Source organism: Daphnia pulicaria, chromosome 8 (assembly GCF_021234035.1).
Source record: "Daphnia pulicaria isolate SC F1-1A chromosome 8, SC_F0-13Bv2, whole genome shotgun sequence".
NCBI classification, from domain to species: Eukaryota; Metazoa; Arthropoda; class Branchiopoda; order Diplostraca; family Daphniidae; genus Daphnia; species Daphnia pulicaria.
This window is the reverse complement of record NC_060920.1, coordinates 2,079,839-2,093,943: the sequence shown is the minus strand read 5'-3', so window position 1 is coordinate 2,093,943 and position 14,105 is coordinate 2,079,839. Positions and strand designations below refer to the sequence as shown.

General features: G+C 44.9%; 1 protein-coding gene across 1 annotated transcript in view; it reads left to right on the top strand.

Moving 5' to 3' along the window:
* Positions 1 to 266: 266 nt before the first annotated feature.
* Positions 267 to 14,105, top strand: part of LOC124312273 (protein sax-3-like) — a 28,125-nt gene continuing 14,286 nt past the window's right edge. Inside the window, exons 1-3 of the mRNA XM_046776738.1 lie at positions 267 to 278; positions 5,060 to 5,764; positions 11,955 to 12,302. Coding sequence (XP_046632694.1) covers positions 5,596 to 5,764; positions 11,955 to 12,302 — 517 coding nt within the window. The 5' untranslated portion in view covers positions 267 to 278; positions 5,060 to 5,595. The remainder of the gene's footprint in view (positions 279 to 5,059; positions 5,765 to 11,954; positions 12,303 to 14,105) is intronic.

Below are 14,105 nucleotides of genomic sequence, written 5' to 3'. Positions count from 1 at the left end.
GCAAAGTCAGACACGCGCCGTGCGCATTGCACACACACACGCATAGGAGCCAAAAGCCAAAACAATTAGGTATCCGAATTCAAAAGCCTCGACGCGTTCGTCCGCCCAGCAGCAGAGACCAGCAGCAGAGAGAGGGGGGAGAAGAAAAGAATAAGACGGGAAAAAGGGGGGGAAGCTGCTGGTTTTTTACAAAAGAATGAAAGGAAGACGTCCAAGGACTTTTTTCCCCCGACATTGAAACGCCAAGAGAGAAATAGAAAAAAGAAAAGAAGAAGAAGGTAATAATCAAAAGAAGTGTGTGTGTGTGTTTTTCATCTCGTTAGTCGCCAGCGTAGTTCGTGCCATCAATATTCAATTCCTTTTCGTAGATATTTTCTATGATGTACACTTTTGGGCTTTTTTTTCATTCATTCTTTCTCCCAACCGGAATATATACGAAACAATGGATCACGTCAACAATGCAGCCAGGAGGAGTAGAGAGAGAGAGAAGGTGGAAGGGTGGAAGCTCGGCATTCAGCTCTCGCACAAGATGGATGGGCATTGTGGGAAAAAGGAAGCCGACCGACCAAGAAGAAGAAGACGACGACTGGACGAACAAATAACCAGCAACCGATTCGTATATTTATGCATCTTCTTTTGTTTTGCATTTTTTTCCCGTCGACAACCGGAGGAATCAAAAGAAAAAGACTCGACGGCCAGCAAAAGACAAAAAGAGAAAAAAGAAAAAAACGATAGAAATGTTTGGCTGGATCAGCACCAGCACGCGACTCTCTCCGAAAATAACACACGGCAGCTACTACACAGCAATGGATGGCCTGTTCATTTATCTCCTCGCGCAAGTGTTAACTGTGTAGAGCTAGACTCTTGTGGGACAAACTTCCCGCCCGCATAGCACATCCCGTCCGTCCGTCCGTCCGTCCGCACGAAAGGAAAAATACAGAAGGAATCAAAGAAAAGAAAAGAAAAGAATATTTGAATTGAATTTTATTATTCGTATTTTTTCCTTTCTTTTCTTTTTCATTTTTGGCCGTACAGAGACGACCCAGGGGTTTACCCATAAGCTGACGGTCAGCATCTGCTTTGAATTTCTATCCAACAATGTGCGCGTATGTACGCGTAAATACGAGAGAGACTGAATGAGAGAAACGCTCCCTCTCTCCATCATTGACCATAATAGGTCGGAGCTCTTCCTTTTGCCAATTCGATTCCAGCTGACTAGTCACGTATTCCGGCATGGATCGACAACAAGTTTTTAACCAAAAAATTCTCCCAAGTTATTTTATACTTTTTAAATCCTTTTACCCATTTTTCTATTTGACTGAACTGCCGCAGATGAAAGGGAAAAAATATTTTTTTAAATAAAAGACGAGTTACAGTTAAACACGGGCCATCTGCTTTAATGGCAAACATAACGATAAGGAACGATCCCCTTTCACAGTCTGACCTGGAACACCCACACGCGCTAGCTGCTCGTCTAAGCGACAAACGAATCGTGACCAAATGATCACAACCATTTCATCGTCGCGTTCATATAATAAGAACAATCGTTTTAAAAGCCCAGAGGATATTTCAGTCCTAGAAATAGATAAAAATTGTTTCTCCTTTTTTTTGATTTGTCTTGGATTTAACGACGTTTTAGCACAGGACAGACTTTTTTTTATTTTACTGCGGGTATTATTATTACACACGGCCCCTTGCGCCTATTTCATTCCATTGGCTGGTGCGATCTAGTTTTTTCGGGGGCTGCCTGGTGGGTATGGTGGGTGGGTTGGGGGGTGGCTTTAAAGAAGTTTGGACGAGTCGGAAGTAACTCTTATGTCTGCTCACGAACGATAAGTCTCTTTTCTCTCTCTGTTTTCGTCTACAGTATTGATCTTGGGCGCTTTCAAGTTTCTCTCTCTCTGCTGTTCAATGTTTCCTGATAGTTAGTTTTGCGCGCCGTATAGAGAAAACTTTGGGGGGAAAAAAGGGCTGCTGCCCGGCCCAGCAAAATGTTTACGATGGCGCTTGCTGCCCTTTTGATTCGCCCGCCGGCCTTTTTTCCACAGCAGAGTCCATCCACATATGGCAACAGCCGGATTTTTTTTTTTTTTCGATTTTTATTTTTATTTCGGGGGAGGCCAAAACTTTTATTCCCAAGTTATTCGTCTTTTTATTTAAAAAAAACTCGAAATAAAATTCTTTGCTGGGCAGAAAATCTCCCCGGTGAAATGGCGGTGCGCACCCCCCATCAATAAAAATGTAAAAAATGGCTAGAAATTCCAGTTTTGTTAGTGTCAAAAAGAAATAACTAAATATGGCGGTCAACTTTTTTATTTTTATTTTTGTGTGGGTCCGGTCGCCGAGGCTTTTCCTCTCGGATGTTGCGGTTGTGGCTGATCGTCCGTCCACGTACGTACGTGTATGTACGTGTGGACTGGCCAGGAGAACGTCTCCCACATCCTTGTATGGGTCCTAATCAAATATTCCGACATCTCTCGGTTGGAACATTCTTGTTGGATATGGCGTCCGTCCTATGACTACGTTCCAGCAACACACAAACCGGGCGGCGATTATTATTCATGGACCTTATGGTTTTCTCTAACTCTTTCCTTTTAACCTTTTTTTTCTTTTCTTTTCTTTTTTACGACTCGAGTTCTAGACGTGCACACTGGTAGAGAGAGTATAAAAGGGCCATATGCGAGAGTCAGAAGAGCGCGAGAGAGCAGCCAGGAGCCGAAATGAGCGAGTCAGTTTACGTACCACCGCGCTCGACCCACAAAACTTCACAGGTCGAATTGAGATGCTTTTTCCCGATCGGCTCTTACTCGTACCTCTCCATCCAGTCTAGAGCTCTTTCAAACGGTAAGGGGGGTTATATTCCAGGCTCCCAGTAAAAAAAGAAGGTTCTCTGTACCGTACTACTAACCCCCCAGTTATTATACGGAAACTATATTTTTTTATTATTATTATCCGTGGATGGATGAGGTCGGCACCAGGAGCAGCACAAGCGAAAAAATAAAAAGAAGCGAGGGAGAAAAAACTGTCAGTCAGGAATCTTTTATATTGCTGCTGCATGTTGTGTATAACCCCGTCAGTCTGTTACTTTTCTTTACTTGCTAATGGTCTCTCTATCCTCTGTATATATCCAGTGTATTTACTATATAGTAGCTCTCTCCGATTACAATCTTCGCCCCCCATCTCTCTATGCCACCTCCCACTCTGTCCTTTTCATCTCTCCTTTTTCCAGTTGAGTTTGGTGGGGAGACTCACAAAAGTTGTTGGGTAAATGACTTGTTAGATGGGAGCACAATGTTACACCTGGTACACTATGTGTATGTGTGCAGTTTGGTGTATTATTATATAGACGAGGGGGCAAATAAAAAAGAAAATCTTTCGGTAAAAGTTTAAGACACTGACAACAATCTAACCTTTAGCGGCTATTATCATCCATATCCATATCCTTTTATATAGCATATAAGTTTGCCAATAGGAGGAGGCCCCATTAAGAGCAAGAGCAGCGCACCTATAGAAATAGAGTAACTAATAGGCCATGTGTATTAGTTTCGATTCGCTGTGCAGTCGTAGAGTTTCGCAGTTGTTAATGCAATCGGCTTTCCCTCTACTATATACGCACAGGGTCTTCTCCTTGTGATGTGTACAGCGATATAAAAGCCGTAGATAATGATCTGTGTGTGCTGTACTACACTCTGAGTGTGCGGTCTGCTGGCACACGGGAATCCGAGATGGTTCATATAATAAAGCTTTTCTTTTTCTTCTTACTCACATTCTTTTATATCCTTTTCCCCTGGACGGGTCTCTCTTGTACGTAGGCTGGAGGAGCAGTTCCGGTGTGTAGAGATGCTGCAAGGCAAGATTGTTGTTACTAAGGTAACGAGTCGGCTCAGAGCTTCACAGTTCTAGTTATATTCGCCGCTATGCTGCTGTGTAGTACTCCATTATTTGGATTCGTCGAGTACTATATGCGCCATATAAGACTTATATAGTACAGGGGCTAGTAGATATTTATACATACGCCGCTGCTGTATATAGAGAGTTTGAGACCCATTACGTATAGTGGGTTGCTGCCGCCGTATTGTATCGTTCGACTGTGGCATCTCTATGGGTCCCGGTGTAGAAGAAAAAGGGGCCAGCTGATTGCATTGAGATTCCGGCGGACATCAATCCTCACATATTGCTTCACGTCTCTGTGTGTACGGCAGAGAATGCGGAGGGAGAGAGAGAGAGCTTGACCCAATACGAACGTGTGTAGCTATAGCCCCACAATATATACCAGGCAGTCGGACGGGCGGGGGGATATATGAAATCAAACCAAAAGGCTCACATGTTGGAGAAAAGGAAAAAGAAAAATACACAAGTGGAGGGGAAATTGGATGTGAGAAAGAGTCGCCAAAAGACGACGAATCGATATAAGACCTATCCACGAAAAAAAATAGAAAAATAATAAAAAAAAGGAGTCGATAAATTTATTCCCAGGATGTTTCGTCTTGTGGTGTGCACAAACACAGTCAGTCTTGTTAGCGGCGGCTTTAAAATTAAAATAAATTGCACCGAAAAGATTTCTATAGAGTAGGTCGAATGCAATATATAACTTCATTTCATCGGCGCGTATTACGCCCACGGGGCTAGCAGCAGCAGTGTAGAATTTTCGGTGTGTGCTCCTTTTGTCTTGGACATGTATAGTAGTGATGAATCCAAATCAAGGACTATTTAGTAATTTAATCCGAGCGAGAGAGAGTTGTTCGATTCAATTATGTACATCAGTGTCGTCTTCATTTCCTGCGAAAATTTATTTCTCTTTTTTTTCTGATTTTTAAAAGATCAATAGTAATTGACTTCTTGATTAGATCATAACCTTGTGTGTTGTAGGCTGGCGCTGGCCGGAGAGACGGTTGCTCATTCTTACCGCCACCGGTAGAGTGGAGCTAGCGTCTTGAGTGGGAGGAGCCTGTCGTTTTGAGCGTGTAGAAGAAGAACTGTCGGTCGGACCTTCAGTCGGCCGTCAGCCCCAGCCAAGGACATACGTCGTGTGTCGAGTTTAATCCAATCAAATAATAAGAAGAAGCAGTAGAAAGAAAAAGGCATCCAGGGACATAACAACACAACTTCTTAATCTAATCTGCTGGGCGATTTGGAAGAGAGAAAAAAACATTATCGTTCGATTGTGCCAGGGGATTTTGCCAAATAAAAGTGTTGCGTGAGTGAGTGAGTGAACGAGTCCAAAAAGTATGGCTACCTAGTAATAGTTTCTGTTTGGACACGGATTTGTTGTTTTTCTCTGTTTGTCCACACACGCGGGGGCTTCTTCCATTTTCCCTTACTTTGAGCAGCTCATCATCAGTGTTGTCGATTGTGAAACAACAACAACTTGTCAGTTGTGTGTCTGTCGTGTGTGTCTGTGTGTTGCGTGTGCCGGGTGTTGGTTGAGACCTGTGCCGAGTGAAACAGGTAGTGTGTGTGCAGTTTACCAACTAGTTGGCCATTTTCACCACTTGCGATTGTAACTTTGAACTGGAGATTGGAATCGGCGTTCACCTGGGCTCTCGTTATTACATGACGCAACGGAGGATTTGGCACTACACTTGAGCAGGTGATATGCATCGGACTGATATTTTTGGCAACAATCGTTCAACCACCGCCATCGATAGATCGAAAATGTCGCATGCACCATCATCATCCTGCCTCCTCACGCCCGCCGGATTACTTAACCGTCTCGTCATCTTGCTCCTCCTCCTCCATCAAATCCCGTCATCTGTCGCCAACGGTAAGGTCACGTCTCCTCTTGTCTTGTCTTATTTCTTCTTTTTCATTTGTCTGGGCGCGTTCGGGCAAGAGAAAATTTTCGATCTGTCCCGACATGTCAAAAAAGCAGATGCTCTCCCTCCCTTCTATCCAACTTCAGTTAATGAGAAACAAAAATTAAAAAGAAATTTCGAATCAAAAAATGAAGAAAAGATTCAGAAATTAGGCCGCTCCAATGATGGGCATCTGATGTGGTGGTGGTGATGGGCCGGTCCCTCCAATCTGACGCGAGACATATGTTCACAATAATGATGGATCGATGGCCGCTAGTCTGTTGTTGTTGTTGTTGTTGTTGTTGTTGTTGTGGCCATCTTCTTTTATTCTTACCTCACCACCACCACCCAGGTGTGCTGCTCGGCCCCTTGGAACTTTTTAAAGTTCATCTTCTCTCAGGGTTGTTGGTAATTCCAACGTTTCCTCCGCACGGCTCGTTCGGATGAAAATGGTTGCATAATCAATGGGTAATTACACACAGGCGCAGGTAGTTTTCTTTTTCAGATTCCATGAGAGACGTCAGCCAGTCACACCGTAGAGATGAGTTTCTGACGGAACCTATCTAAGAAAATCCAATTTCATTTCCCAGCTCGAGGTCGTATTATAGATAAGAGCGTCTCTTTATTTTTTAAAGCGACGGCTCTTGTATGTTCCTCATGCTCTTCATTAACAGTTAATTTAGGCTGATCAGTTTTGGAGTTTGTTTGTTTTTTTCCCCGTTGGGCGATCGCCCACGTTTTTTCACGAGCAGTTTATTCACACGGTCTCGTGAAAAATTGTTGACTCATTTTTTGTTTTTCCCGTTCGATCGCTCGATTGTTTGCCCAAGAAACAAACGGCGTTTACATTTTGTCGACGTGCCGGGACGAGAAATGGCCGTTGGTTACCTCAGCAACGGATCCTCCTCCCCCACTAACTCCGCCGCCGTGTAGAGACTTAAAGCCCCGGCTCCTCTTAAATGCCTCATCACGATGTCTCGTCTGCATTCACGTGATTCTTCCCTCGACCAGAAAGGAAAGAAAAACAAAAGAATCATAAATCAAAACAAAAGCCATCGCCATCCGCATGTTTTGTGCTCCGGGGGATTTTTCTTTTTCTTCGTGAAAGAACGTTTCCGGTCACGTCTTTTTTTCGGGACTGGGTCGGGGACTGGGTTTCAGGGATCAGATGGGAAAAGCAACCAACAAATCAGTCCGTTTCTTCTCTCTTTTTCTTCTTCTACTTTAGCCACTTTTGTGGGTTGAGCCTCTTGTGCGCCAGCAGAGAGTCTCTCTGCCCAACGCAAGTCGTTAGCTGACACGCGACATGGTCTTCTGCATCCGAGCCAAAGTGAAGAAGTCATTAAGAACGAAACAACCTCGAAAGAAGGGTGGCGGGCCCAAAAGGAAAACGTGAACGGACCAGGAGCTCGGGACTGGGTTTGGAATGTCAACAGCCCAAGTGAACGTACAGGAGGCCGCCAGCTCAGCTCACAAAAAATTCCTTTTTTTTTCAATTTTTCCTGTTTGTTTTATTTTCCCTTGTCTCTTTGACGTTCTTTCGCTCTTTGTCTAGTCTCCCCTCTCCATCTTTCCTCATTTCCACACTTCGTATATTAGTCGTCCGTTTGCACGATGGTAGGAGGGGGGAGGTCTAGCTGGCCGTGAGCTGCTAAGCGAGTTGGGAATACAAATATGCCCAGCAGAGTGATATAATAACTCTTGTGCTATTGATATATATATGGCAGTGGTGGTGGAGCCCTGCCCAGTACACCTTCTCTGCTGTCGCTGCTGCTGCCACCGTCGAAATGTGTCGTGACGCTCTGACGGGGAGACTCGAGGTGACAAGCGCAGAGAAACGGTCATCACTCCGTCAAACCAACTGCGACGGGTCCCCTTCTTCTTCTTCTTCCAACTCTTTTTCCTTTTTGGCACGGGACTATAGCAACAGCAGAACTCGACTCGATTTGGCTTTAGCGATAAACTACCAAAACAATTGGCACGCGGATATGCCTTCTGTCTACTTCTTCTCTATAGGCCCAAATCAAGACGTTTGACTCTGGCTCGTACCCCACTCTTGTATATCTTTCTTCGTGAGCTGTCTGCCCCCGTCTGATTGGGAACGAGCCGAGATTCCACGAACCTTCTCCTCTACTGTTGCTGTTGCTGCTCCTGATTTATTGCAATTGAGAATTGGTGGGGGGTGCCTTGGCGTGACGGAAACGGGCGGGTCTCTATCTGTGCATATCCCCCCTATAGACAAGGCTAACTCTCTACAGTCGTTTCATTTCAAATGCAAATATTCGACACTGACTCCAACCTCATCTATATGGCCGAGTCTCTTTTTGTTTTTCTGCAATTTTCCTATACGAAATTGTCAAGTGTTTTTTTGGGGCTGGACGAATTTTGTTGGAGCCAACGTCTATTATAGATGTATGAATCATGTGCCGACCGGATGGGCAGCAGCAGCAGCCCGGCGTGAGTTGAACGCAACTGAATAATTCATCTGCATACGGATCACACACCAGAGTGAGAGTATGTGTGAGAGGGAGAATCTACATGTCTAGTCGATACATCCATAAATAACTCTTGTGTATAAATGTGAGCGACAGCAACCGTCTGCTGTAAAAAAGCAGCCAGCTGTTGGTTACGGAGGCATAGCTAATCAAAGGCACACACACACACACATCGACATGGGCGCGTGTCTAATGGCAACAAAAAAATGCATTTTGGTGTTGGAACGACGAGCTGCGTTTTTCTCTTTCTTTCTCTTTTGTGTGGTCGTGTAAAAGGTTAGACTCTGATTGCCGTATAGCTTTTTGTATACACATCGAACGACGTGCTTGTGTGGCACACGCAATAATTGCCGTGCTGTGCTACAACACAAGGGGCGTGTGTGTGTTTGTGGGTTGCCTTGGAATATCAATAGCGCCGTCGTCGCGATGGTGACCGTTGGCGTTGACTTTCTGTCTCACACGTACCAAAAATGGGGTAGTGGGTGGGGTTGGCATATTTAATATGAGCTCACGACTTGGCCCTCTCGTCTCAATAAAATCATATTTAAAAAATAAAAGAAACATGGGTCGTATAATTTGTAAGTCAAGTCTTCCTGTTGTCGTTACGTCTCCCGAACAAAAGACCATCACCGATTGTGAAATTGTTTCATTTAGAAAAACGAAAATTGGCTAATATAAATGGCAGTGGCTCATTTCTCCAATTGGGTTTCAGGTCTAGTAATGACGCCATCAAATTGTCGTCTGATTTTGTGTTTTTTTATTTATTTATTATTTTTTTATTTATCTGGGCGATATCGAGGAGAGTGAGGCCATTGGGTCGCACTTGGTCTAATGTACCGTGTACCGATTTTTGTCGTCCCGGATTCTTTCTCTCGAGGGAAAATTCGGCTATAAAGCACGACATGCGCATTGGTCGCATTCATCCGTCTACTACACATTCAAAGTGCATTACCGGAAATGCATATATGCACCGATCAACTGTCGACTGTGACTAACACGACGTGAATTGAATGGATTCCATTCTCAGCTCACGATTTCTTCGGTACATCTTCCGGTGTGTCTTCCAAGGCCCCCCTGTAACATTCTTTTCCGCCGAAAGTCAAAAAAGATATCTCTCTCTGCCTATTGATATTATATTTGATTGTTGAAACCGACTAGATGGGTGGGTGGGTGTTGTGCGTAAGTGAGTCGAAGGAAATCGATTGCATCGCCGGGTGGATGTGGGTGGGGACAGTGACACAAAGACAAAAAATGCCAAGTTGAATGGGAGAGACGAGACGAGAGAGAAACGGAGCGTCTAATTGCGCTGTCGATGTCTGTGTCTGTGTGTCTAGTCCCTCATGTCTGTTCATCGATTCATTTACGTGTATAGGAGCTAGTGGAGCGTGTTGGCATCGCCACTCGATATTATCGATCCGCTGCTCCTACTTCCCCCGAAGTAAGTGCAAAAATTGATGCAGATAATATTAGATACTGTACACAGCGGGTAGGGGGTACCGGTACTTGTATGTCGTCCGCCTCTCTCGGCACCCCGAGTGTCACGCCGGCCAGCTCTTCCACTTTTGGAATTTTATATTTTGACACGAAAATGCAACTGTCGGGAGGAACGATGATGGGTGAGATCATGGCCGTCGTCTTGTAAATGTATCGGATCAGATCGATACATCCAGTAGAGAGACTGCTGGTACTGCATACAGTGCGCATTTCTTATAAAAGCCCATCCAAGACTCTCACGATACCGTCCACAACACTGTGCAACTGCAGATGTCTCTGCCGGAGGAGCTCTGCATGTGACACGTCGAAAGATAGAGGCTATTTCTATTATTATTGCGCAGGTGGCCGTGATCGTTTAACACCCTCGTTTACGGTTCAATGCGTTACACGCATTTCGGTGTGTGTGTGTGTGTGCTTGGATTATATACCTGGCCCTGTATACAGCAATGAATTACTTCATTAAAAAATGGAGAACTAGTACTTCTTTTATTGTTGGCGAGCACAACCACCTTTTAGAGTAAAAAAAAGGTGTCTGGAAGTGAATGGGGACCATTTTCAGGTCGGAAGGAGACGGGGGGCGAAAAATTAAACGAGGGAGAGAACAACCACACGACGTAAAGAAGAAGAGACGAGTTATATAACGTGGTGGAAGCCATATAGCGGTCGTATAGTCTAGAAGAGCAAATGACGATGGAAACTGACAATCCAGCCAGCCAGGACCCCTTTCAATGGAATGCCATTCTCCAGTGCCTAGGAAAAAAGGAAAAATCTTGAGAGTTTTTCTTTCTTTTTTGATCTTTCCTCGTGTTGAACAAGAATCGGGCGTGGACAAAAGTAAAAAAGGTTCGAAAATGCGCAAGTTGTTCACTTCAGGTATAAAGGGGCCAGCAGCAGCAGCTCATTCATTCTCTTTCTCCCCATTTCTCGTCCAGGAGTTTTTCTTTTCCCTGGAACATATCGGACACGCACACATAGACATAAAAGAAGATAATACAAGAGAGAGTCGCGACTCTCCCGCTGGCCAAATAAATACACACACGCATATCTCCCAGAGTTGTCTGAGGTGACGGCCCTCAAACGACTTTTTCTTCTATTCTTCCTATAAGATCCCCCTTCGATATATTTTACCTCTTGTCGAGTACCTCACCTGGAAGGAATAACCCACACACTCAATATCGAACTGTTATTACTAGACATTGTTATAATTACGATTTTTCTTCTTCTATTGGGAGAAAAGTTGAAGTGGGGGGAGAAAGTGCGTGGGGTGGAACGAACTGGGGATGAATCGGTTGGTCGGAGAAGAAGAGAGAAAAACAGTCTCGTCGTGCATTTTTACAGCTGAGAGGTGGAGGGGTGGAGGGTCTCGTGAAATCGATGACGACAAGGGAGGAGGAGGAGGAGGCAGCACAACAAGAAGAAATAGGCGCCGGTGTATATTTATACACACGGACACACACGCAACATCATCGTGTATAGCCATGGCCTCTGGCTGGGTCCCCCCCTGTCATCGTGATGAATGAAGTCAGTTGGGACTGTTTGAGAGAAGAGAACTGGGCGACTTCTCTTGTGTGTTTGGGGTGGAGTCGACGACGACCAGGAGGGGTTCATCATCCGAGTGTATAGAGTGGCACAGCAGATGTTTTCAACTTGGTAATATATATCTGTACAACTACTACACTCGACAGAGGCCCCCCTTATAGTTCTAAACATGTTTCGACTATTGAGTATTGAGTCGCTGGATATTCCCGACTCTCTTATGTCCGAATCTATACGAAATAAAAAGGAGAACTGGTACATGTAGTAACTTGTAGCTTTCTTTCAATTCGATTATTGATTCAATGCCGACTAATGAAAAGTGCAGAGTATACTAGAAAGAGAAACATCCAATCCATCGTCGTTGTCGTATTTTTTTTTAAATCAAGTTGATTCCGGGCTGTTGGGCCAAATAAAAAGGGGAAAATGGCCAACTTGATCATTTTGATGGATATCAACTTGTCATTTGAAGATGTCGGCAATCCATCTCCATTTTGGCCGTTTCATGCGCCAGCGCGTTCGTGTTTGAATTTTTATTTTTTCTTGGGGGTTTTGTGAACGATTCAATAGTGGCATAACGGATAAAACCCTAATCAACTTTTTTATTTTTACTTTTTCTTATTGTAATGGCATATAGGCGTGATGCGATCACCGCGCATCACCGAACACCCGACGGACATGACGGTGGCGCGCAACGATCCCGTGACGCTCAAGTGCTCGGCCGACGGCAGTCCGGCGCCGACCATCGAATGGTACCGCGACGGCGAGCTCATCATCAGCTCCAACGGGCAGCAACAGCAGCACAGCAAAAGCGGAGGAGGTGGAGGTGGAGGCAATAGCCACCGGGTGATGCTGCCGGGCGGCGATCTCTTTTTCTTCCGTGTCGTCCACGGACGCAAGGAAAGCGACGCCGGCCTCTACTGGTGTTTGGCTCGCAACCCGCAAGGCTCGTCCCGATCACGCAACGCCACTCTCACCGTTGCATGTAAGTGCCGTCGAATCTCATTTTCAATTTATCCTTTGTTGGTTTTTCCACTCCTTCTTTCTTGACTTTATTCCCGCGTGCTACGATCGTGAGAAATGGGCGATTGCCCATCTGCTGCTGGACAAGCTTTTCATTGTGAATAGTAGTTGAATTTAGGGGGATGTCGGGATTCGTTAGATCAAATTTTTATTTTTTCGGCTCCCGAATCAAACGCAACGTGCTGCTGACCAGTTGGGTGAACTCTGGTGGTCAATTGTTGAGCACGAGTGGAGAGTGGGACGTCATTTAATGGCTGGCCAAAATGAGGAAGAGAGAGAAACGTTTGCGTGAGGATAGAGATGAAGAGAAAAGATCCGGGAGCCTGATGTGAAATTCGAATGAATAAATAATTGCGTTCGAGAGACAAGATGGAAGGCGAAAGAATGTCGATGGGGGGAAATCAAAAAAACGCTTCTGTGCTGCTGCATGTTGCGTAGTCACTTCTTCTTCTTCCAACTGGAGGGATTTTAGGACGTTGACGCCATCCGGCGGCTGTCCGGCATGAAGAAGGGAATCCCTGGGCAGCGACGAATAACCAACTTTAATGAGACGCGATAACAATCAACTTTTAGACCCATCACCTCCCCTCAGCCATTTTTCAAACGTAAAAGAACCGCCGCCGATCAAGAGATTTTCCATCTTGTTTGTTCGTCTGACGTTGGTTTGTGTTGCGGATGGTCTGGCGAGAAAAGTGCCGGTATTGTTCACGTTCGAGCCGGTGGCCATAATATATTTCTTGCTGGCATCTCAACCGAATAGGCAACGCTAGCAGTCAAATTTCGTTATAAAGGAGAAAGTCCGGTCCTGTGATGTTCTTTTTTATATTTATTTTTTTTGCGTACGCCCAGGGTTGCCGCTTGATTTCGTCCGTAAGGAGAGAGAGAGAAGGAGAGTCGACAGCCCATTAAGATCAGTGACCGCAGGGGACAGGTGCGTGTGTGCAACGTGTGAAATAGCCTAGCGATTTATGGGCCCAGCTCTAACAGTGGCCAGTCGGATAGCAATGAGAGTTCTTGATCATCCCGGTCGGCAATTAGATTTCCACGTAACATATGAAAAGGAAAAATAAATAAAATTAAATAAAATAGTCATCCGTAAAAGAAGATAAGAAGTGAGAGGGAAAAAGAGATGCGCTCGGCCGGGTCCAGGTGAGAGAATTTTCGGGATCGGTTCCACTACGCGGACTCGGTCGTCACGCCTCTTAAATCTTCTTATACACACGCCGGCCACATCCCCCCCCCCCCCACCACCACCAGCATTTCATTTCAAAGTGGGGGATAGACGTAGGTTCTCCACATTTTTCGGCGAGTCTATTCAGACATGGTCGTGTGGGCTCTGTGGGAAACAAGAACTCGGTTGGCTATCCTTGACTTGAACAGTTAAAACAGGGAACCAAAAAATCTTTTAATAAAATCAACACTATCGTCTCCGGCGTGTTTTTCTCTCTCTTCTCATTTCCCTGTCCCATTTCAGTGTTATTTAAAAAAAGACAATCAAAAAGGAGGACATGTAACGATCGTTATCGGTCCCCTAAACGGTAAACTCAAAGAGAAAAAAAAGAAAAAAATATCTTGAAGAGAAACTATGGGTCTAAATAATAGGCGGAGGGTATAGAGAGAAATGTCTGTAAGGCTCGGCTGTTGATGATGACCCCGGTGCCCGTTTCGGTTGCAAATCATCGGGATCTTTTTTCTTTTCTTTTCTTTTCTTTTCCCCTTTCACCAAAAGGGCAGCAACAACCGAGAAAGAGAGGTAGAGAGAGAT